Source organism: Alexandromys fortis, unplaced genomic scaffold, assembly GCF_014885135.2.
Source record: "Alexandromys fortis isolate MF-2015 unplaced genomic scaffold, M_Fortis_MF-2015_v1.1 scaffold_58, whole genome shotgun sequence".
NCBI classification, from domain to species: domain Eukaryota; kingdom Metazoa; phylum Chordata; class Mammalia; order Rodentia; family Cricetidae; genus Alexandromys; species Alexandromys fortis.
In genome coordinates, this window is record NW_026067940.1 from 5542810 (window position 1) to 5566659 (window position 23850).

At 51.6% G+C, this 23850-nt stretch overlaps 1 protein-coding gene across 20 annotated transcripts in view; it reads right to left on the minus strand.

Annotated features, from left to right (window-relative positions):
* Positions 1–23850, minus strand: part of Plekha6 (pleckstrin homology domain containing A6) — a 139339-nt gene that overhangs the window by 28493 nt on the left and 86996 nt on the right. For 16 of the 20 annotated variants that reach the window (XR_007592773.1, XM_050147618.1, XM_050147614.1 and 13 more), the window contains 7 exons: positions 14842–14922; positions 13578–13692; positions 9723–9827; positions 9007–9079; positions 6225–6325; positions 2665–2867; positions 395–877 (listed from right to left, as the gene is read on the minus strand). Coding sequence is in view for 19 of the 20 variants with exons in the window: in XM_050147618.1 (XP_050003575.1) it covers positions 395–877; positions 2665–2867; positions 6225–6325; positions 9007–9079; positions 9723–9827; positions 13578–13692; positions 14842–14922 (1161 nt within the window). In the remaining variant the exon portion in view is untranslated. Of the gene's footprint in view, positions 1–394; positions 878–2664; positions 2868–6224; positions 6326–9006; positions 9080–9722; positions 9828–13577; positions 13693–14841; positions 14923–17298; positions 18073–19886; positions 19910–23850 lie in introns of those variants that run through there. The other 4 variants (XM_050147617.1, XM_050147633.1, XM_050147622.1 and 1 more) reach the window with 3 other exon arrangements.

Below are 23850 nucleotides of genomic sequence, written 5' to 3' on the forward strand. Positions count from 1 at the left end.
CTCTTCCCTCCCCTTCCCTCTCCTCTCCTTCCCTCCCTTCCCCTTCCTTTCCTTTCCTTTCCTTTCCTCTCCTCTCCTCTTCTCTCTCTCATATAGGGTCTCGTGTCTAGACTATTCTCCATGCAGTGGAGGGTAGCCTCAGAACTCCTGATCCTCCCACCTCTGCCTCCCAAGAGCTGAGATTACATGAATATGCCTCCATGCCCAATCTCTGTCCTTCCCTTTGAAGGCAGACAGAGATCAGAGGCAAGGATTTGGACAAGCTGAGCCTCAGGGTCTGTGTTGGCTTCCCAGCATAGTCAGCTCCCAGAAGGTTCCCAATAAAGGGCTGCCCCATAGGTTATGCTCCCTTCCCATGCCCTAGCTATAACAACCCCCCCACAGGCCACCTCACCTCCGAAGGTCTTCGGGTGGGGGCACCCCACGGCGCAGGTTCACCCACTGCTGAAGCTGATTCATGGAGCTTTTGCGTTGGGCAATTTTGTCGGGGTCAGTGCGCGGTGGAAAGCTCCGCCGGTTTCCCCCAGTGTCCCCATCATGAGGGGGGAAAGCCGTGCTCCCTGGTCGGCTTGGGGAGTTATACTGCCAGCCATTGGGCTGGGAGGGCGGCTCTCCACCTCCAGGGACCCTTGGGCCATCAGGATAAGGACTGCCAGGCTCCGAAGCTGGTTCAGGTCCAGATGGGAGGCCATTAGCTTTCACTAGAGGCTCTTTCTTAACTTCAGGCCTCTCGGGCCTTCGCTCGGCCTTCTCGCAGCCTCTGCCGTCCCCCTCCCCTCGAGTCTTGGCCTCGGGCTCTGGCTTGGGGAGACTGTTGAGAGGGGGCTGCTGAAGAGCTTTGCTGGGTGGGATGTTCTCCGAGTCTGGCTTCTCGTGGCTGCAGGATGCCAAGTTAGAGGCTGTCAGTTGCACTGGCCCAGCAGTGTGGGGTAGGGTGGGGGTGAGTGGGATGGGAGGATTGGAAAGGAAGAGGCAGAAAGGAGGTGATGGAACCAAGGTAGAGTGAACCCAATTCTTCTTCCAAAATCCCAGGCTTTACTTTATTGCCGGGCAGTGACGAGATGAAGTCACACAACTGTCCAGTGAACACTACACTTGCTCTGCCCTCCAGGCCCATTGTCCAAACCACTCTTCCTTCTGCTGCTGATACTGAGCCCAGCCCTTGGCTGTGGTGGCCTCTCTTTTCAGTCTTCTCTATTATCTGTCTCCAATACAGCCCTCCAGACCCGGCTGACACTGTACCCCAGTTTCAGGGCAGCTACTCTGCTTAGCAAAAGACTTGTTCCAGGTCCACCCTGTGTCTTCCCACGAGTCCTGCGGACTCTTCACTGGCAGACTGGACAGAATACCGCCTGCCCTCAGAGGGCTGCTTTGAGATACAGCATGGCCGGCGGCAAAGGCACAAGTCACTGTCTCTAAGCAGGTAGACACGAAGGTCCCTCTCCAAAGCACAGCTCTTCCGGGTCCAGTGCCGTCAGGATGTGAGGTCCACAGGGCAGGAACATGACAGGTTTTCATCTGTGGTGCTCCTAGGACCTGCTCTAGGATCTGGGTCCTGGTTTGTTTTATTTATTTATTTATTGTTTGTTTGTTTGTTTGTCAACCTAGAGTTATCTGGGGAGAAGGAATCTAAACTGAGAGTATTACTCCATAACACACGTCTGTTGGGCAATTTTTTGATTGATGTGGGAGGGCCCCCCCATGGGCAGGGTCACCCACTGAGCAGGTGCTCTGGGACGGTATAAGTAAGCAGGCTGAGCAAGCCACAGGGATCAGCCAGTAAGCTGCGTTTCTACATGGCTTCTGCTTCAGTTCCTGCCTCCAGGCTCCGGCCTGGAGTTCCTGCCCTGACTTCTCTGCATGATAGGAAGATCCGCTACCAACTATAAGAGGAGATAAATGCTTTCCTTCCCAAGATGCCTTTGGCCAGTGTTTACCACAGCCGTACAAACGCTGACTAGTCTGTCTGTCCTCTTCTTGGCAGATCTGTGAAGCGGATAGATAAAGCCCTGGCAATGCACAAAGATGGGACCCCTGAGGTAACTTCTCTCTAGAGCTTCCTGAGGTCAAGCTTCCTTGCTGAAGCACTGTTGGGTAAAGGTTTCTAAGACACATAGCCAGACCTGGGGTCTACACTGTAAGGCCCTTTCTTCTGGATCCCCATTCACCTAACTCAAGGCTCCACATAGGGAAGGGAGAGGCGGGTTGTTGTCGGGACCTCACATACCGTCTGCGGCCCTCCAGGATCCAGGACAAATCCAACTGCTAGACTCGAGATGAGAAAAGTTGGGTTCTGAGAGGTAAACTCGCTCATCCTCAGGTCACTGTGGCCAAGTAGCTAACCTATGATTCAAACCTGACTCCATTTTCCTCCATAGTGTTCAACACAAACAGCCCGGAACAGTGAGTAAATGACCCTAGTCTCTGGACCCTGGCCAAGCTTCAGTAAAACTCTTTGCAGACTCTCGCAGCTCAGAAAGAAGAGGAGGAACTGGTAAGGGGAGATGAAATTCAGGCTCTGCAACCTGCCAGCCAGGCCTGTTGCTTAGACGCAGGGTCCTCATCCCTCCAGAGGTTCAAGCCCACACAGGGGGCCCAGCAATGGTACAAAGCTGAGTCTGTCTTTCCTTTCCTCCCTTCCATGCCAGGCCCCCTGGTACTCACCTGTGCCGCACAGGCTGAGGCACTGACTTCTGGGCTGGAGGGATCTGTACCCGAGCAGCCTCGCCCATGGCCTGGATCCAGGCCTCTTGCTCCTCAGGGCTCTCGGCACTGAAGAAGTAGGTGCGGACTCCAGCGTGCTCGGCCTGTGGGGAGAGGCAGTGCGTGGAACTGGCCCCAGCCTCGTCTACCCGGTAAACAGTCACCTGCAGGGAAAGGACACCAACACCCACAGAAAGGGCAGTCAGTCAGTCAGGCTGTATACAGCCCCCAGCTTCTCCCCAGAGGAACTTAAGAGCCAGGCAAGGAGAGTGGCCTGCAGCTACCTCTCAGGTCCAGCCTGAGCTAGGTCTCTGAATATGATCTCAAAGCCCAGCAACCAGGAAATCGAGCCTACAGCACCCGCCTGAACTGGTTGTAAGCAGGAGGGGCAATTACCACAGCCCGTCTCCCCTTCAATTCCACCATAGTGACATGAGAATTACCCCAGGGCTGGGAGAGATGGTCCCCAAAACAGGTCCATCTCAAGCCCAATTTAACTACCAAGAAGCTGGCCCTACCCCTTGCTCAAAAGGAGACACCTGAGCATCCATGGCATGCAGGGCACGCACTCGCAAACAGACGGAACACACTACCTAGTTGATGGCCGTGAGCAGGCACAGCGGGCTGGAAGCCAGAAGAGAGCTTCTGTCCAGAGGAGAGGGTCCTCATGCGGCCAGAAGGAGGAGAGGCAGAGACAAGTCAACCGACACCAGAGGAAGAGACACCAGAGGGTGAGGAGCACGAGACGGTAGGACGGGAAGTTCCTTTCTCGTCAGTGTTACCACCCCAAAGGACAGCACTCAGCAGTGCCCAGCTCAGCCCAACAAGGGAAGAGGCACAGAGAGTATGCACTGCGGGAATCTGAACTATGGTGGGCAGTGAATCAGGGAGCCCCAGTGTTAACCATGGCTCTTCCGGCAGACAAGTTGCGATTTCACTCCAGTTTAAATGATGCAAGGATGGGCCGTAGGGAGGAGAGGTTCTGCCTAGTAAAACTCAAGGGGGAAAAAGGCCACGGGACTAGCTAGGTTCCTTCTGACCTTAGCGTATTCCCCTGGTGACAACCTCCACTCCTAAAAGAACGGAAATTAAAATTTATGTCACCTAACAGGGGCTTCCAGATGTGATTAGGAGTCTCATTCTGGCCATGGCTCCCCTGGGTGCTAACTATAGGTTGATGGGAGTCAAAGGGGAAAGGCCAGACCCTCTCTGGCTAAACTCAAGGCTTTCCTGAACACACCATGAACACACACTTCCACTGTTTTCTGGCCCAAACTTCAGGAGACGCCCTTCTGTATGCCCCACTTCCGTCTCCACCTTCACCCTTCCTCCATCTGGAGTTCTCTGGTCCAGGACTGAAGCTTCCTGGCTCTGGCTGGACCGCCCTTCAGCAGAGGGCCTAGCAGGAGGCAGAGCTGCAGAAGGGCGGTGCTAATGGACAACAAGAGAGCTGTAAAGAGGGGAAGGAGGATGCTGGGCCTTGAAATGGAATAGCAGTGCCCAGAGCCCAGGAAGGTCCACTGGGACAAGAATACAGGGTTAGCATGGTGGCGTGGGAGACACAGGCAGGGCTGCTGGTGTGTTGTGGGGTAGGTGGGAGTCAGCAGGTGAACCTGTTTATGCCATGAGCAACCTGTGTGTGCAGCTTGCTGGCTGGGGCACCAGTCACAAGGAAGATAAAGATTGCACTTGAGCTCGGTCACACTGGGAACAAAACATGCCACAAGGAACAAGGAGCAAACAGACCCAGGCCCAAGAGCTTGTGACAGGAGAAGGCAGAGGGCCTGGGAAAAGACAGGGCTATTGATGGGTACAGGGAGGGGCACCAGCTTCTAATATGAAAGGAGCTGGGGAAGGGGGAGGGGGGTAAAAGAAGCTAAGTCATTCAACCGTAGCCAGGCAGGGACAGTTCCTGGCTCCTCATTATTTGCCATCCAAGACTTGTGCTTGGTGGCCACAACAGGACAAGCCTCATGTCTGTCCGTCTCAGCTCCCCTCCCTTCCCTGGGGATGGGACATTGAATAGAACCAGTCAGAACCCTTTGTAGGACACTGGACATAGCTATCACGTGGGGCCCTGAAAGAGACAGTGTAGGACTTGGGGGAGAGAGGAGGGTGTGAGTGATTGGCAGGCACAGTAGTGAGCTCTAGGCTCTATAAGGTGGGTGTGTATCAGTCATTCTGGGACATTTCTCGGATGCTGCACTTGGCACAGCTCCAGCTTGAGGCTCTGTCAGGTCTGGTATGAAGGGCGAGACAGACTGTGGACGGTGTGTGGGTGCGACTGTATCTGTGGAGCGGGTCTGCTTGTTGGTTCAACAGCCTGTTCCTATTTTCCCAGCTAGAACCCAGCTCCCTGGAGTTAGACTTTTATTAATTGTTCATTCTGTTCACACCTCTGGCATGAAACCGTAGGAGGAAGGAAACTAGTTATGTGGCGAACAGGCCCCTCCCTGCTCCCTCAGCGGGCCCCATGTGTGCTGCCCACCTCTTTCTACCACGATCTCAGGGCAGGAAGAGCCTTGCAAGCTCAGACACCAACCTAATGCCACCTGTAGTTTCTGCCACATGTTTAGAGCCATGGCCTTGGGCTCTAAGGGTCCTGGGCACTAATTCTCAACTAAGAGGAGAGAGAGCTGTATACGAAGACATGCAGAGCCGATATTATTACTTCATATTCTGAAAAGGAGCCTAAGGCTCTTTGCATCACAAAACACAAAGGGCATGGGATTTTTATAGTTTTTAATGGGTCATGAATTTTTAAACGTGGAAAAATACCGGCCTCGGAGGAGCCAGCTGCAGGCGCAGCTTTGCTGAGTAGGTCCCCCAGGGGTTCTGAGAAGGGACACTGAACAGGAGGCGAGTCCCATTTTCCCATGCACTTGTCCTCTCAAATTGTCGTTTGCACGGCCAAAGGTGCATCTCCATGACAGGACACTTGCTCAGCATCCACAAGGCCCTGGGTTCCATCCCCAGGACCACAGGGCAGGGAATAATACTGTCTACATAAGGTTTGTAACTCAAGATTTAAAAAAATTCAACTCCTAATATTCTCTAAAGATGAAAATTTGAGTAAGTTTGACTGGGGGTTGGGGGATGGAGGGAGTGCCTCCATATCCCTAGGCTCCAAGTAGAAAGAAAACCTATTCAGAAAAGACTTCAGAACGAACCCCACCCACCACAGCTCTGTTCTGTAGCAGGGGAGGGGGTAGGCTGCTAGGCAGAAGGTCCAAAAGGCTCAGGACATAATTTTCGTCCTGGTAAACAGTACGGTATCACAGAGGCACAGTTCTGTCGGCTCACCTTTGCCATTCCTCCCCCCCCCCCAGAAGAAAAGGAGTCCCAGCATGGCCTCAGTTTCCCTCCCAAGCATCCAGAGGAGTCTAGGGATCACTGCCTGCTCCCTTCTCTACCACCATGCACGGGCTCCTAAGGGACATGCTCTTTAGACTGCACCAGTCCCAAGTTCTAGAAGAGCAGACTCCCTCCTTTCCCTGCCCAGAAGGGGAAGTCCAGCTGACCTTAAATGTGTGCTTCCGGCTGATGTTGTCCGAGGGCTGCACAGCTGCAACCCGGAAGCTCAACAGGGGGATGCTGCCCAGGATGCTCTCCTCCTTCTCATCTGTCGGGGAAACAGAGGAACAGGTGTGTGCATGCGTGTGTGCATGCATGTGAGCCAATGGTGCTGATGCAAAAGGAAGGGCAAGGAGTTCTACAACATTACTAGGATAAACATCAATGAATAGTCCATGTATTCATTTTGAGTCTGACTGGTTCAATACCTTATTAGACCCAACACTCCTATCTGCCCCACTAAGAGGCTTTACTATTCCCCCATTGTCAAGTGAGATGCTAAGTGATTTGTCCAGTTTCCTTAACCATAAAAAGTGGAATTAGTATTAAAATGCAGGAAGCCTAACTCCAAAGCCAGCATCCTTTATCCCTATCTTATCTGCTCTGTCCTGATAAGCAGGACAATTTCAACAGCAACACACAGAGAAGGGGGCAGGATGGAGGTAGTGATTCCTTTGGGTAATGCTTTGGGTGTTTTTGTTTTGAGACGGGACCCTGTATGACCGTGGATTTACTATGGAGCCCAGACAGACTGGCCTTGTGCTAATGGTTCCCCTGCCTTGGCACCTCCAGTGATGGCATTGCAGCTGTGAACCACCAAACTGCTTGAGGGTAACTCTTTCTGAGGTCCCTCTAGGCCCCAGTGGTCTCTGTAAGTGGTCTTACTTTGCTATGGATGCCATTAAAGCCTCTGACCTCAACAGGAAGGCAGGTGCTGCAAGAGTCTGGCTATGCATCCCGGGATCAGGCTACTATACAATTCATCCTGGATCCTGAAGGATTGCCTAGCCAGTGTCCTAGCTGTCAAAAGGAGACCAGAAAGGGCGGAAATATTCTGTGGGACAGGTGTGGGACTTCTTTGAGGCATGGCAAGCCCTTCTTATCTTCCCCAGTATTTATCTTTGTTTCCTAGGCCATAGCCCCTGAAAACCATCTAGTTGTTTTCCACGCAGAAGAAATTATTTTAGATTACAGACTCCCTGAGTCCGCTTCTCTGGTCATACTCATGAGACAGCAGGTCTGTTTTTCAGCTTCTCTGTCCAGTCCTTCCTATAGCGCCATGGGAAATGGCTAAGTCAGAAAAAAAGGGGAGGTTTGGAGTGGAACCACAGGACTGTATCTGGGGAAACCGAAGCTGTCACCATCAAGATGGCTGAGTATGGGTCAGGGGGTGCTGTGTTTGGCTATGGCCAGTTGGTCCCAGCCATCACCTGCTGAAATCTGATTCCCACACAACAGTGGGGAGATCATCAAGAGCAAGGTGTGCCCATCTTTTTTGTTTTTCTTTTTTGAGACAGGTATCACTTATGTATCCCTAGCCCTAACTGGCCCAGAGACCAGGCTGGCCTTGAACTCACTGAGATCACCTGCCTCTGCTTCCTGAGAGTTGGGATTACAAGTATGCCCAGCTGACATGCCCATCTCAGAGTGGGCTTCTCCCAAAGAGCAGGGTGCTGGAAAGCAAAGTTGTTCTGTGTTTTCCCACACTTCCGCTTGACCTTCTGCTTTCTGACGTGCATGCGCCAAAGCAGCCCAGATGTCCCCCCTAGCACCACCCCCAAGCTAATCATGCTGGCACCAAGCTCTCATACCTCCTAGCCTCCAGATCCAAAGGCCAGAACAAACCTCTCTCCTTTATCAATTACCCAGCCACAGAAAATCAATCAATATGGGGTATCCTGAGACCGTCCCTCTGTGGCTCATGAGCATCCTTTGGTACGCCCTACCCCTCTCCTCAGAGACCAGTTCTAGGGCAGGGAAATTTCTTATCCCTTAGTTCTAGACTTTCCTCTGTCCCTGTATCCATAGGCCCTGTGTGGCTACAACTCGGCAAGAGCAGCTCAGGGGCAGAGGGTGAGCCGGTACAACATGTGTTCACGGAAGTTAAACATTCACCCAGTGCTCTCGGGAGGCCAGAGGAAAGCAGAGCTGCTTCATCCTGCAGCAAAGCACAGCCTCCCTTGCTTAGAGAGCATCTCAACCTCTCTTCTCATCCCTCTCACACACCCCCTCCCACTGCAGCAGCCTGATATGATGTCACCGCTATTGTCCTTAACCCTTGCTTAAGTCGCCTGTGCTCACCCTGACACATGTTGCTGTTTACACTTTAACTTTCTGGAAGAGGCTGTGCCAGAGCTCATCAAATCTTTGTCCTCTTGTGTGAGGACAGGGGAGCCTCACGTGAATGTGGAGGTGACAGAGAGGTCAGAGGCCAGAACTATTTGTTTATCCAGTATTGCCCGAACATCTTCCCAGCTGCCCAGCTTTAAGTGCTGTAGGCTTCACAGTAAACAAAATGTTAAGAGTCTGATACGCCAGATCAGATTGCAAATTCTGTGGGGCCTGGAGGAAAATCAACACCAGCCTCCATTAGGAGGCGACTTACAAGCAGTAACTAGTGCCCTCCTCCTCCTTGTCCTTTTCCTCCCCTTGCCCAGGAATCTCACCACCCCGATGTCTGCCCTGTTCACCTGCTGTATTATCAGTCGGGAGTCAGAACTGTTGCCTCCCGGATAAGTATTCATGGCTAGGAACTGAATGAGCAGTGACTGAATCTGAGAACTGTGCTGTGACGTCCTTTGCCACACCCTGCCGTTGCTAGGATCCTGCCTAGAGGGACCTGCTTGCCAGGGAGCTCCTGAGAGCTCCGGAAGCAGAGCCCAACAGCAAAGCTGGACAAGGCGGAGTGGTCCACGGCTCCCCCTGCCTAGGCAGTACTGGGTCACTCACCTTTGTAGTAAAAGAGGCAGCGATCGACTAGGACAAACCAGCGCTTGTTCCACTGCTTCACCCCGGAGCTGGCCTGTAGGACACACACACAGACAGACGGGCAGGCCATGAGCTGGGTGCGGAAGAGGAGGCAGATGCAGCCAGCACTGCGCTGGTTACAAGGACACTGGGCTTGAGCTGCAGCGCCCCGCCACTAGCACGTGGCAGCAAAACTCCCTTGAGATCCCAGATGCTGGGAACTGACATCAGATTATTGCCTGTGACTCTCCGGTTCTGTGGTTCTGTCGTTCTGAGGCTCTGGACCTCTCTTGGGGAGGATAAAGGGGGCAAAAGGTACCCCAGAGTGAGTGAGTAGAGAAGACAAGAATACAGCAGTGTCCATCCAGGGAAAAGTGGTAAACTCCAGTACCTGAAGCTACCCCACCCCCACTCAGCAAGGGGATGCGCAGGGAACGTGCCCTGTGCTCTGATTGGATTACTGACCTGGAATATTTCAAAGTCATTGCATTTACCCCTAAGGAACCTCATTTTGGATCCCCAAATTTGACACTAACTTTGGGGAGGTTTTCAATTTCTGAGAATTTTTATACAACTGGGAGACGCTCAGAGACAACAGAAAAACACACCAAAGAGGACATGGGCTGCTGAGAGTAGAGAAGACCCAGGCCATGAAGAAAGTGCTGGTCACTGTAGGCAATGCAGCAGGGTGGTCTCACCTGTTTGAAGAGCCAGCCGGCCTTGGTGACAGGCGCATTGGGGTTTCGCTTCATGGAGTGTGAACGCTTACCAAAGGCAATGGCTTTGCGGGAAGTTCGAGTTGCCTGGAGGGGCAAAGGCGGCAGTTAATCCAACTCCCCTCTCCCCTTATAGCTCTGTTGGCAAGGGAGTGGTCCTTGCTAATGGGCATATCCCTTCAGTGGGCCCCTGGCACCCTCCCGCTAGGGGTCTGGCTGTCAAGCTTTGATCCTCTCTAACTCAAGGGCCTGGCCCTTTAATTCTTTGGCTCTTCTGATCTCAAACAGGAGTTTCAACACACTAGCTGTTGCAAAGCTTTTGTCTTTTCTTCTAGGAGGAAAACAAAGTTTTCTGAGTTTCTTCCAAGTTCTCTTTTACATTTATTTACTTTGTGGGGGGGCACGTGCATGCCTTAGTGAGTCTGGAAGTTAAGAGACCCATCGGCAGTCATTAGGTCTCTGGGATCAAACCCAGGTCATCGGGCTTGGCAGCAAGCGCCTCCCTGACTCCGAGCATCCAGTGGGCCCCAGTTTGCTCTTTCTTTGGCCTGCTTCTCCTTACCACCGCCTCTTGCACAGGCCTCTGGCATGCACACAACTTCCCCACATCATCCCGTCTGCATCCTGTCCCTGTCTCACAGCAGACAGTCCTCAGAGCTGGGAGGGTAGACAGTGTCCCCACGTGTCACTGCCGCGAGGACACATCACTCCTCCTGTGTCTGGCAATGACAGTGTCTCCCTTGAGCACTCTGCTCATCTCTCAGCTTAACCCTTCCTTCTCCTCAGCGTCTGATCCTGGAGCAGACTGCTGTGTCTGGTTTGTTCCTTGTTGCTTTAGTCTAAAGGCTAAGGTGTCAGTCATCCTCTTCACCAGAAGACTTGCAGTCACCATGGGAGCTCTCACTACTCTTGAGGACGGCCCATCCGATGACCTTTTATATGACCATGGTCCCAACTCCAGACCGAGCATGGAGAGAGAATCCAGCTACTCTTGGGACTGCCTTCCAGCTCCTGCCAGCACCCACCTCACCTCAGCCTCAGCACCTTCAATCCTACAAAAACATTTTCCCATCACAACACTTCATCTTTGGATCTTTCTTCCCCCCCAATCCTTAGCTCTACCAGCTGTTCTCCTTCACCCAGAGGCTCAGCTCCTCAGCCCTTCCTTCTCTGCTGGATCCAAGTCAGACTCAAAAACCCCACCTGCTGGCTTTCTGCTCCATCCTTCCTGAAACTCATATTCCAAATTAAGCGAACCACTCAGGTCTTCTCTGAACTCTCAGGAATTAAAGCACGGTTGTAGGGTGGGGGTCACACTGCATACACAGGAGGTCACCAAAAACCTCTAGTCCCCAACCCCAGTTGGGACGAGACCCTAATGGCAACTCCATTTTCCCCTCAAAACACTCCCCCACCCTCCAACCTTTCCCCTATTCTTACAACCACGCTCTGCACACCCAGAGCACAGAGGAAACTGCAGTTATAGGATGTGCACTTCCTCAATTTCACACCCTTTTACTAGAAAATGCTGCCTTCATCACTGCCTTTGCCTTTGAAAGAAGCATCACTCGCCTAGCCAAGGACGATGCTTCTGACCCACGGTCTTGGGAGAAAAGCACTTGCTCTTGCCTAGCATATAGAAGACCCCGGTTTCCATCACATACATACCACACACATGCGCACGTGTGTGCGCGCACACACATGTTCGCATGCTCACCATAATAAAAACATTTAACTTTCTCAGTAGTGATCATCACGTAGGAGAACTGAAATTTCTCCGCACAGCGCAGAAGGCCAGGTCTGCAATGTGTGGCTACGTCTATAACCCGCTTTCTGTGGTGTTAGTACACAGGCCCTATGTCTGCCTCTTCCCCATCTTCCTGTGCTCCCTCTTCCACCAACTTCAGACTTAGCCTGTGAAGTCTAGCACAGCCTCCCCCCCCCACTATAAAACTGTCTCAGGTACCCTCACATATGAGTACATATCACACAGACATAGACACACATCATTAACAGAATATATATTTATGTATAGTAGCTTAATATATATTATATAACATATTTATAAATAGATATGCATTTAAAAGGTGGATTCTGTGGGAGCCTGTAATCTCAGCAGTAAAGAGGAAGGGACAGAAAGGTCCCCGAGACTTCAATAATTTCCAGGTTCAGTGAGAGACTCTGCCTTAAAAAATCAGGTTTGAAAAAGTACATGAAGATGACATGTGACATCTCTAGGGTCTGCAGACACATGCATCCACCCACTGTTGCGTGTACCCCATATACACAATCCTCACACACTCACTGTTGCGTGTACCCCATACACACACTCCCTCACATACCCACTGTTGTGTGTACCCCATACACACAATCCTCACACACCCACTGTTGCGTGTACCCCATACACACACTCCCTCACATACCCACTGTTGTGTGTACCCCATACACACACTCCCTCACACACCCACTGTTGCGTGTACCCCATACACACAATCCTCACACACTCACTGTTGTGTGTACCCTATACACACACTCCCTCACACACCACTGTTGTGTGTACCCCATACACACACTCCCTCACACACCCACTGTTGCGTGTACCCCATACACACAATCCTCACATACTCACTGTTGTGTGTACCCTATACACACACTCCCTCACACACCACTGTTGTGTGTACCCCATACACACACTCCCTCACACACCCACTGTTGCGTGTACCCCATACACACAATCCTCACACACCCATTGTTGTGTGTACCCCATACCGCATTTCTTCTCACACATGAAGACTAAAAACCCCTGTCTGAACTGTTTCAAGTATTTCAGAAAAGCAGGGAATATCACTCTAACCATTCCTTTCTGTTGGTCCCCCCATAAGAAAAGGCAAGTAGAGCTAGGCCTCCCTTTGAGGCTTTCTCAGTCTTGTTACCTTCTCCTCCCCAAAGGCAATCGGTCTTCTGCTCTCGGCTACACACTTGTGCTGCTGCGGTGTCTATGAATATGCAGCCCTGCTCTTCATCTTTGTACATTTTATGTAAGTTAACATACTTTTCAGATTCTGTGAATTGCGCAATTGTGTTTCCAGGGCACGCTTGCTAGCTCGTGCACACAGAGACACACATACTGGGTGTGGGGAGCGTGCTCTGCGTGAGCACCCTGAGTCTGGGGCTGCTCTCTTCTCTGTTTCCCTCGGGATTGCTCTGTTCGCGGTTTCCTTGCGTTTCTACATCTTCTCTCCCCTCCCCTCTCAGCCTTCTGTGCGCATCACGCCTCTCAAACTGCTTGTCGCTGTCTCTGAGTTCCACAGTCACTGAGCCCAAAGGACACATTCCACCCCTTTCTCAATGGATGGCTTCTTCCCAGGGTTCCCTTCTTCCTCCTCCCATGCTGACCCCCCAGAAGAGGTCATCTTTCACAGGAGGTTCTTTTGCTGTCCCCCGAGATCAGTGTTCCTTAGGAGAGGGAGATTTTGTGCCCAGAGGACACTGACAACAGCTGCAGACATGTTTGGCCATAACAAGAGGAGAGGAGGTCCTGTGGGCATCTAACAGGCAGAGCTCAGAGCTGCTTGACAGCCTACACTGCTGGAAACCCCGTCCACAAAGTCTCAAACACTAGTAGGGTTGAGGTAGAGAACCCATGCAGGGAGTCCCATCTCTGTGAGGTTCTTGTCTGGGCTTCCCTTCCGCTCTGCACTGGGTTCCTGTACCTCCTGGCCTGTCCACTGGAGCCTACAGATGTGCTGGGCAGGGAAGGACTTTCCTGGAGATCCTGAGACCCTCCTAACTGACAGCATGTCCTGCCTGACAGCTTGCCTAGAGGACTGGACTCACCCGGATGTTGGGCCGCTCTTGAGGGACCTCTGACACCATGTTGTGGTTGGAGATGTCACTGTTGATGGTAGCAGAACGTTTCCCACCTGTTTTGTTGGACATGTCCAAGGCCGATCTGAATTCAAGTCAATGACAGAAGGAAACTAGTCAGAGCCAAGAAGCAATGGAAAGCCCTGTTCTGCCTCCCACTGTCCCAACATCAACACAAAGCCCCAGCTTGAGGTGCAGCTCACAAGTCATCCCAGGGGCTCCTTTGGTTCTTCAGGGATAATCTCTCTTTTCTTCTCTGTTCATTTATGGATTCGGCTTGGGTTTTTTGGTTGTTTTATTTATTTATTTTTTTGTTTCGATTTTTCCTGATAGGGTCTCTCTATGTAGCTCTGGCTGTCACAGAACTCACTCTGTAGACCAGGCTGGCCTTGAACTCACAAGAGATCTGCCTATCTCAGCCTCCCAAGAGCTGGGATCAAGGCGTGTAACACTGCGGAGCTGACTTGTTGTTTTTTTAAAGACAGGGTCTCACATAGTCCAGACTGGGCTCAAGCTCACTATGTAGCTGAGGATGATCTTGAACTCTTGATCCTCCTGCCTCTGCGAACCAAATTCTAGGATTATAAACTGGTGCAACCCCATGTAGCTTTCTCCTGTCTGTGTTTGTTTAAAACTCTAGACTCTAAGATAATAGACTACCAGTTACTTTTATCTTATTTTGAAACAGGGTCTTTTACTACACAGCCCAGGTTGGCCTTGAAATCAAAACCCTCTAGCCTCAGGCTCCCAAGAAGCTGGGATTACAGGCGAGTACCACTAGGCCTGCGCCTTCTATTTTAAAGGTTCAACATACATAAAGCTATGTATTTGATCCCAGAGGAGGGAAAATTCATTGACTAAAGGCACAAAAGCTCAGTGGTCTCTGAATTATCCTCCCCTTCAGTGAGGCAGGATTCCAATTGAAGCCTGTGCATTTAGACCTCTGATTACATCAGGTTCCCCTGCGCTACCTTCAGGGACTCCCAGGGGCTATCCCAACTAAAAGCAGGCTTCCCGATTCCTTCAGCTCCACCTATGGGAAACACCAACTTGCTCTCTACCAGAACTTGGGAACAGTGTGGGAGGTTGTCAAAAGATGTGGCCCAGAGGTTTCTGGTCCTTGAAGCTGAGGTGAGGAACCCAAACACCTCTTCCTTCATACCCTGCCGAGCCTACACTTAGTGCATCAGGACAGTAGTGGCAAAAGACAGAAGGCAAAAAGCAGGGAACTTACGTTTTCAAGTCAAACTTTTTGTTCTCCTCTGGGACCTGGCCAGTCACTGGGTGTCGAAATGTGTTGCGTCTTTCATTGTGGCTGCAGAGGAAAAAGAGGGGAGAGAGGTGCCATCAGCTGGGGAGGACAGAGTCGTCATAACCCAAAGGATGGCAGGCCATGGAAGGTGCTGTGGCTCTGTTGCCCCGGGGGTCAGGAAGATGCAGGTGGGTGGAGTCAGAGAGAGACTGAAGCCTAGTCACCTCTCCCTGGTTTACTGTTAACCTCCTGCTGGAGAGCTCAGGCTGTCAGAAAGCTAGACTCCATGCACTCAGTGGCCACCTTGGGGACGGGAGGGAGGGTGAGTTGGGGCTTTCCAAGCCTGAGTTTGACACAGTCAAGATCTCATGCAGCAGCTTCTTTTCCAGAGACAGCGCCTGCCAGAGCTCCACACAGAAAATGCTTGCTCATAATTTGCTGGAGGAACTCACTTGTGACCTTGGACTCCCCTCCTGCTCCAAGCTCGTCTCTTTCTTCAAATGTATCCCTGAAATTGAGAAACTCCATGATGGAGCTTTGGGCTGGGACTCAAGCACACTTGGGGACCGTAGTCTCCTGTTGAGAGGCTGCTGGGCATCGCAGAACCCCCAGGATCTGTCAAGCAGCAAGGTCAGTGCTGGCCTAACACTTGCACCTAATTAAGGGCTGCTATAGCCAAGAGTGGGGTTGGGTGTGGTGCAGGGAGCCTGCCAGGAAGCTGGGGGAGCAAATCCCAGGGCAGACAGAGCGGCAGGAGAAGGTGCCTCTGGCTGACAGGATGTCAAGCCAGCTCCTGGGTGAGCTCTCAGGGAACATTCGGAAGGAAAGCAGCAGGGAGCATGGCTTTGGTAAGTGGGGACCACTTGGTAAGAATGTGCAGTGTCTAGCCCACAGGGGCGATATGAGTTTAAAGGCCTTCTTCCCTGACACCTCTTCAGAAATACCTAGAGAGCCCAGCTCAGGCCCCAGTTAACCATGAGAACAGGCATGGAAACAGAGACTGCTAAGGGCACGTAAGCACACCCACAGCAAAGAGCTGGCACTCGGCTCAACCAACCTCAGCCCAGCCAATGCCTGAGCAAAGTGTGCCTAGTTTGGTCCCTTCCACCCTCTCCCACTGCTCCAGGCTATATCCCAGCCTTCAGGATGTCAGCCGGAGCTAAAGGTAATACTAAAGGGTGTTTTTTTCTATGCCAGCCAGTGCTGTTCAGGCCAGTCACGTAAGCAGGTGGTGGCTCCAGCCTCTTAGGATACCTGGAGTTTGTAGCTTGAGCTGGACCTAAAACCTGACCAGTGTCCAGGCCTGAGTTTAAGCTCAGCACATTGGTAACCACCCTCTAGTTCCTCCTTTGGTCCCTCCTCCTTCCTGACACTTACAAGGATGCTCCCTCGATTTGATCACAGGGAATCTTTGCAAGTAAGAGCACCTGCCTGCTACCCTCGTCCTCTGTTTTTGGCTCTGAGGGCAGCAATCTGGGACAATGAAGGTCCTTAAAATGTCAAATTTTCTACTTTGCTCTATGTATGGAATGCCTACGTGCTTCCCACCCACCCTAGCTCTCCAAGCTCCTTCTGTTCTGTGTTCCTGAGAGCACCCTGCAGGCAGTAGTTCAGACAGCCACACACAGAAGGAGTCCGCTATTGCCCAGCTCAGTTTTCCAGGGCATGGCACACCTCTCCCTGCACTGAGCCTCCTACCCAGCAATCCTACAAACAATGCCCTCTTTCCACCCGCTGCTAACAATTTCAAAATAGCTTTCCCTCTACAGGCACTGCAATGCAGTAGTCACTGACCTAACTACTATCCTCTCAGGTCATGGTCATCTCCAGAAGACCCCTTACTGCCGAGCCCTAAATTCAAACAGAATGAGCAACCAACTCCGCCAGCTCTGATTTCACTAGGTTCGTGGTCCACAAAGGAAATCCCTACCTGACCCGTCGATCAGCCCGAAACTTCAACATCTTTTTGGAAGCTCGGTCCCCAGTTCAGCCTCAGAGGAGCCACCAGCCACCCTGCTGCTACCATCCCTCTGAGAAGGAAGTCCTTGGTTCCAACTCAACGCTGTGGCAGAGACGCGGGGTGAGCTGGGGCCGGCTCCATGGGTTGCCCTTTCTCCTGGCTCTAGCACTGAAGAACAGGGACAGGGCTTCCTGTGGGCAATGGGAGGGGTAGCCCAGGTGCCTTAGGGGGGCTGTGGCTGCCTAGCATTCGCCTACGATGCTACAGTTAGAGGGCCAGAGGCAGAATAATTGAAGAAGGGACCTCCTCCCAATTCAGGTTCCCAAGAAGGAAATGCAGAAATGGAGAGAGGCATGCACGGAGCAGGTGTGCAGCTTCCAGGTAGTCCGACCTCACTGAGCTAAGGACACCGAGCAGCTGGGCGGGCGGAGGAGCATGGGCTGCATTCCCATCTGCACGGAAACTTATGCCAACCCGACCTGCAGGGAGACGGTGCTCCAGCCTCTCCAGTTCCGAGCCCAGACACTGGCTCTGGGGCTGCAAACCAACTTGCGTCTCAGAGACCTTCTAAGTCCTTCTGAGGGTTAAAAGGAAGCTTCAGGTTCATTGGCTGTTATTGTTGCTGTTGCTGAGAGGCTGAGGAGAATTGAAGAAGGCTCCGTTCCCTCCTCTCAGCCTGCCTGGCTTCCATCTGTACGGACAAGATCATGATACAAGAAGCGGCTCTGCATCCGGCCTGACACACTCCCCTCTTCATCTGCTTGCCCTCTGAGGGTACCGGCCTGGCCGGTAAGAAGCTGGACAGATGCAGTCTGGGTGGGATGGGCAGGATGTCTGTGGAGCCCCAGCTGCTGGCCAAGATCAGCTTCTTCACTCAGAAGTGGAAGGAAACCTTTCTCCCAAGGCTGGTGAGGAAGAGGGCAGGGATCGGGGCTCGAGGGGGGGTCATTGTGTATCTATTGCTGCAAATCTTCCCAGATGCCGGCTGATAGATTCCAGCTGGTAGCTGTCAGATCTGCTCACGTGAGGTTTGCATGGATGTTAATTCCCCCGAATAGGTCAAGGCTAGACAAATCCCTTTGACACTGTCCTCTTGCTTTAGGAGTCTTGGGCTGCAAGGTCACCTCCTTATCCCCCTGCTTCCAGACAAGCTGATTCTCTTATCAGTCCTCGTCAGTGCCGTAGAGGTCTGGAAAGGATTCCAGCAAAGGAGGACCCAGGCTCAATGTCATCTTAAATAGCCAGGATGCTCCTCTGCCTTCTGTATGCTTCTACTTCACATGACAGATTCCTTTCTGACCAAGGTGCTTCTTTTTTTGCAGCACCAGGCCTTCTGTTGACATCACGGTCTGTTGTTATGGCAACTCTGTGATATCACAGTAGACACTCAAAGAGCAGGACTGATCTAATTGTTTGGACTGAGGTCAGGGGAACAATGGGATGAGTACATGGAAAAATAAACGGACAACATTATTATTTAACCCGTGATGAGATGAATTAGCCAGGTGCAACTGGCGTCACGGCTGTTGGTATTTAAAAGGCTAATCAGAAATCCAAAAGGTCAATATATTCAGTCATTTAGTGGGGCTTTGGTCAATGATTTATCTTGGTGACAGGAGCCTTAGGTCTGGGCTTGAACCTGTCTCCAGCTGCTTCTTGAGTTCCCTGTCTGCTCACCATGGGGACTCAATAAAGTTTTTTTGAATGTAAAAATGAACAGATAAAAGAGACTCCGTGCTCTGGTGTCATTTTTAGCCACCTGCCTTTAAAGACTGATATTCTATTACCAAGGGCTTCCCTGTCTTAGCTCTCTCTCACAAAATTAATTACTTCCTCTCTGGGAGGGAACCTCTGTTTCTGTCCCTTCGCCCCCTCACTCAGCTTCCCTGACTGGCTCCCCCCGAATATATGGCTTGGCTTTCATCCATCTTCATTAAGAGAAGCAGAAAATTAAGCTCATCTGAACAGGAGGAAGAGGGGGTGGGGTGCATTGGGAAAATGAGTTTTCTTCCTCTAGGAGGCAAAAATATCCCCCTTCTCTTCAAGCTGAGCTCAGGGGCCTCCCACAGCCTTTGCTCAAGTTAAATTACTTCTCTGGTACCATGTGAAGACATCACAAGGGAGTGGGGATGGAGGGCACAGATTCCAGCGCACCGAGAGCCCCCAGATCCTCGGGGTTAGGTCAGAAAGCAGAGGGCTTGGCTGATGTTGCTCACCAATTATCCTGCACAGAATGACAGCTTCTCATTTTAAGTAAGGCAGCAGGAAAAAGTTACGAGGTGTAGGATGTTTTAAAAAGAAACCATTTTCTTCCTCGTCTTTACTTCCTTTGGGGATGTCAGAAAAGCTTCCCCTTCTCAAGGGCAGACAGCTAAGGTGACCTTTCAAATTGCACTCCCCAAAAGTGAGAAACTCGGGAAGAAAAGACTTTGTGGCAAAAGAAAGAGCATCCTTGATTTCCAGAGTTGCCCAAGAGGTGGTCACTTCTCTACTGGACCTAGGAGGTGGCTCACTTGGAAGTGCCATCTGTGGAAAGGAACCTGGGCAAGCCGGTCTTCACTGCAGGACACACTGAGTCTGCAGCATGGCCTCATCTGTTCAGCCCTGAGTTTGCTCATGTGAAAACAAGGCCTCTTCTAACTCCACGACTTAACCCCGACACACTTGCAATGTAAAATGTTTCATGCACAACACAGGATGGCTACAAACATTCTGCTTGAAAATGGTCCAGAAATCGCTGAGTGTGAGAGTGAAAGTGGGGAAACCAAAGACAGATGAGAGGGAAACCACAGACAATACTCAGGATGGGCTGGGGGGCAGGCATTCCACAAGTACCAAGACATACTCTCTCCACCTCATTAGGGCACTTCTGTGGCTCAAGAATCCTCGGTTTCTCTGTGGTGTGCACCTGGCAGCATACAGTTAAAACCAGAGCCTTCACTGCCCTGAGCAAGCATGCATGCACACAAACATACACACACACACACACACACCACTCCCGGGTAGATGTCTCTACTGACTCCTACTGTAGCAAATACTGAAAACATGAGGAATCCACTCCACCTACCCCGCTGTACCAAGGAGCTTCATTTCCATAGCCCCAAGAATCTGCTGACAGGATCAGCTCCAGACATGCTTCCCCACACTCCGAATGCCCATCACCGGCACTGAAGTTCAAAGGTGCTGAGGAGAGCCAGGGAGGGGCAGCAGACCAGCCCTCCCAATTCCTTCTTTCTCCCAGCCAGCAAATTCCAGCAGGGATTGATGGCAGGGAGGGCTCTGCAGCCAACAAAAGGAAGCTTGGCTCTTGCCCTGTTTCCCTGTCTGGGTCTCATCATTATTGTCTAAGCGCCTTATCTGCCCCAGCATTCTGTCCCAATTAAAAACCAGCTCAGTTTACATTTCCAGCTCTCTAGATTGCTGGATTCCTGAAGCTCCCTGGATGCCCTGGGAGAAAACACTGTCCTAGCCAACCGCTCCCCACAGCAGCCCCTGCCCTACCCAAAGCTGCTGCATCAAAAAGAAACCAGGCGAGGATCATGGCCCAGGCAGCAACTTTCAGGTGGAAAGAGCCCCTTCTACAATGCCCCTCTCTCCCCTCTCCACCCATGGAGCAAAATATTAGTTCCAAGGTGCTAGGAACAGCTTCCAGCTGTCTCCTCTCGCTGCCTTTCACTTGTTCTTCCTTTCTTCTCAGCCCCTGCTCCATCCCTGCTTTTGATGCTATTGTTACTTCTGATATGGTATGAATAGTATGCTCTCCCAATCAAGGGTGGAACACCCTAACGTGCTACGACCCTGAACTGAGTGTCCAGAGGACAGGACCCAGTACTGCTCCTGCCCATTCTGTCTAGTCCCATAGCCCCACACTACCCTGAGTGGTCAGTAGCACCTCCCCCAGCTGTGGTGGCCAGAGTAGGGAGGGGATGCCAGAGAGATTCACTGAGATCAGTCCCTACCTTGGGAAAGGGAGTTGGCTCAGTTACGAGGAGGGTGCACACTGGGGAAGCACAAGTCAGGGCCCTGGGTGTGCTCCCTTTCCCTTCCAGCCCATGCAACTGCCCTCCTTCCTGTCTTGTGGCATGGTCAGCTTATTCCTACCATAGGAGAGGGGGCAGCCCAGGGCACAAAACAGAATATACTCTTCAGTTAGGGCAGAAAGCAATTATACAGGCAAACTCATGCAGCTCTCCTACCCTATACACCTCAAGTTATATTGTCTTGAAATTAATTATTTTACTTTGTGGGATTCTAGCTATCTTTTGAAAGATGGCAGTGACCTGGGCAGATCAGTGTAACTTCTTCCTGTTAGCAGGGGAAGAGCTGTTTGTCACACCTCTCTAGGGTCAAGCTAGCTTCTCTGGCCAGTGCCCGGGACCTGGCTACCTCTCATGGCCCCAGGTCCTGCCACAGCACCAAGCCAGCATCCTCTCTGGCCAATGATGTTGTGCACTGTTCCAGGTGTGGAGGCGTCTGACTCTAAGTGCCTGATGACCTGTCTAGTGGGTGAGAACTACAGTCAGTCCTGAGACCCAGGAGCCCTCTCTGCGTAGAACAGGACATGTCCCCTTAACCCAGCCCAGGCTAGAGAAGCAGAGTGAGCCTGCTCTCACTGTCCCCACACTGTGTTGTGGCTCCTTTTGAGACAAGGGGAAAAATGGAGAGGGAAGAAAGCTACCTGCAACCCAAGTCCCCACTTTTTTCCCCCTGGCCGTCCTGAGGAGCCAAGCCAGATACTAGCAAGGCAAGGCCGGTTCAGTCCCCAACCACCCTCATCCCAGCTTCCTCCCTTCCCTTCCCTCTCTTCCTATCTCCCCATTCTTTCCTCGGCCTCCAGGGTGCCTTTCCCCAACAGTCAGCAAGATTCCCAGGGGTGAAGGGACAGAGTAATAATTAATTGGGCTTCTTCCCTTCCCTCTGGGTGGAATCCCAAACTCTTGGCCTACAGAGGCTGAGGGCAGCACGTCTGCTTCCGTGTCAACTGAAGGTCACCCAAACCATAGCTCTTCATTCCTAACTCAGAAGATCTGGTTCTGGTGGCCCACAGGGCTCAGCAGCCCCACCCAGCCTGCCCCACGGAGAGAGAATTTTACAGTGAGTGTTTGGACAGTAACAAGCCAGACCGACAACCTCAGAAGTATCCTGTGCCTTCTTGTTCCTCATCCAGCGATTTGAAACTCTCAAGCTGTTCGATGCCTGTCTCCTCATTTTTACAATAAATCAGCAGTAGCGAGTGGTGCCTGGTTCCACAGTGTGGAACAAAGAAAATGAAGCTCCCTGCTGTCTGGTCCTACCCTGGCCCTAGGCAGGCCAGGCCTAGGGCAGCATCAGGAGGATAATGTTTATTGTTCTGGCCACAGCGAGGGGCAAGCCAGCAGTCTCCTTGGGATTGCCTAGGCCTACTGTCAACTTCTCTGCTGCATTCCTCATTCCCCAGGATGAGAAGCCACACGGTTCTGGTTTCACAAGGCTCCAAGAAGACAGCAACAAAATCCACAATCCCTTTTGTCAGCTACAGGTCTGGAAAGGACACATGATATGGGTTGGGGTGACGATGCCCAGGTGCAGGGGTAAGTTAGAACAACCTAACTAACTGCCTGAGTCTTTAGGCCTGTGCCCAATCCTCACCTCCTGCACAGAGGTGAACAAGTGTTTGGTGGAGGTCACAGGACAGGGACCCAGGTTGCTCTCCTGGGATGCTGAAGATTGCTCAACATCCCACCTGTTTTTTGCTCCTTCTCTTGGTCAGCAGACTCTGATTGGTCACAAAGCTGAAACTCTGTCTAGGGGGAGATTACACAGTCATAAATCTCCTAGAACTAGCAGGCAGGAGCCTAGACAGCTGTTCCTAGAGCGAGGAGCCTCCTACATGATGGTGCACGAGGACCAGATGCCAAGGCAGGTGGGAGGACAGTGAGGTTGTAGCTGGCATTGCCCCTCACCAGCCCAGTCTGTGAGACTTTACTGAAGAGCTGCAGTTGGGGACTGGGAGTGACAGGGCACAGTGGCATGCAGGTGGGTGGTGGGAAGTTCTGACTGTCTCTTTCTGCAAAGGGGGGGGGGGGAGTTGGTACTTCCTATGCTCCTTGACAGCTTGCCAAGGGCATCTTTGTGAATCACTGGTATGAGGACGCTCCAGTAAGAGCTAGAACAAGAATCACTCCTGGAACCAGCCAGCATATCTGTACCTAGGAGGGCCCCTGTGGACTAAACAACACTCATGTGACTTCTAAGTGACTAACCCACTCTGCATCCCTGGGTTTCAGTTTTTCGTTCCTTAACACAGAGCAATACCAGGCCTGCTGGGAGGATTAAATAAGATCATAGCAGCTGCTCATAGTGGCTGGTGGGACAATCGTAACTGAAGGAAGCAGCAGCCCACATCTGTACCATCTGGGATGATGGTCGCTACAGCATCCTGTTGTGAGATACTTGTACCTTGTTTGAAGATGTGCTGCTGCGATTGGTGTAATAAAAAGCTGAATGGCCAATAGTTAGGCATAGGTATAGGCGGGACTTCCAGGCAGAGAGAAATGCTGGGAGGAAATGGATGGCCAGCCAGACACAGAGGAAGCAGGACACGCAGGATGAGAAGTAATGGCCACAAGCCATTTGGCAGGACATAAATGGATGTTAATTTGAAGTTATAAGAAATAGTTAGGAACAAGCCTAATCTATAGGCTGAGCTTTCATAATTAATAAGTCTCTGTGTCAATATTTGGAATCTGGTGATCCAAAGATAGTTCAACAAGAAAACTTGCTACAGCATCCCACATCTGTACAAGCAGGAAGACAGTTGCTACGGCATCCCACATCTGTACCATCAGGAAGACAGTTACCACTGCATCCCACATCTGTACCATCAGGAAGACAGTTACTACAGCATCCCACATCTGTACCATCAGAAAGAGAGTTACTATGGCATCCCACATCTGTACCATCAGGAAGACAGTTACTACAGCATCCCACATCTGTATCATCCTGTCTGAGGGGCACTGGTCATACTCAGATTTTCATTAAGTTTTCATTAA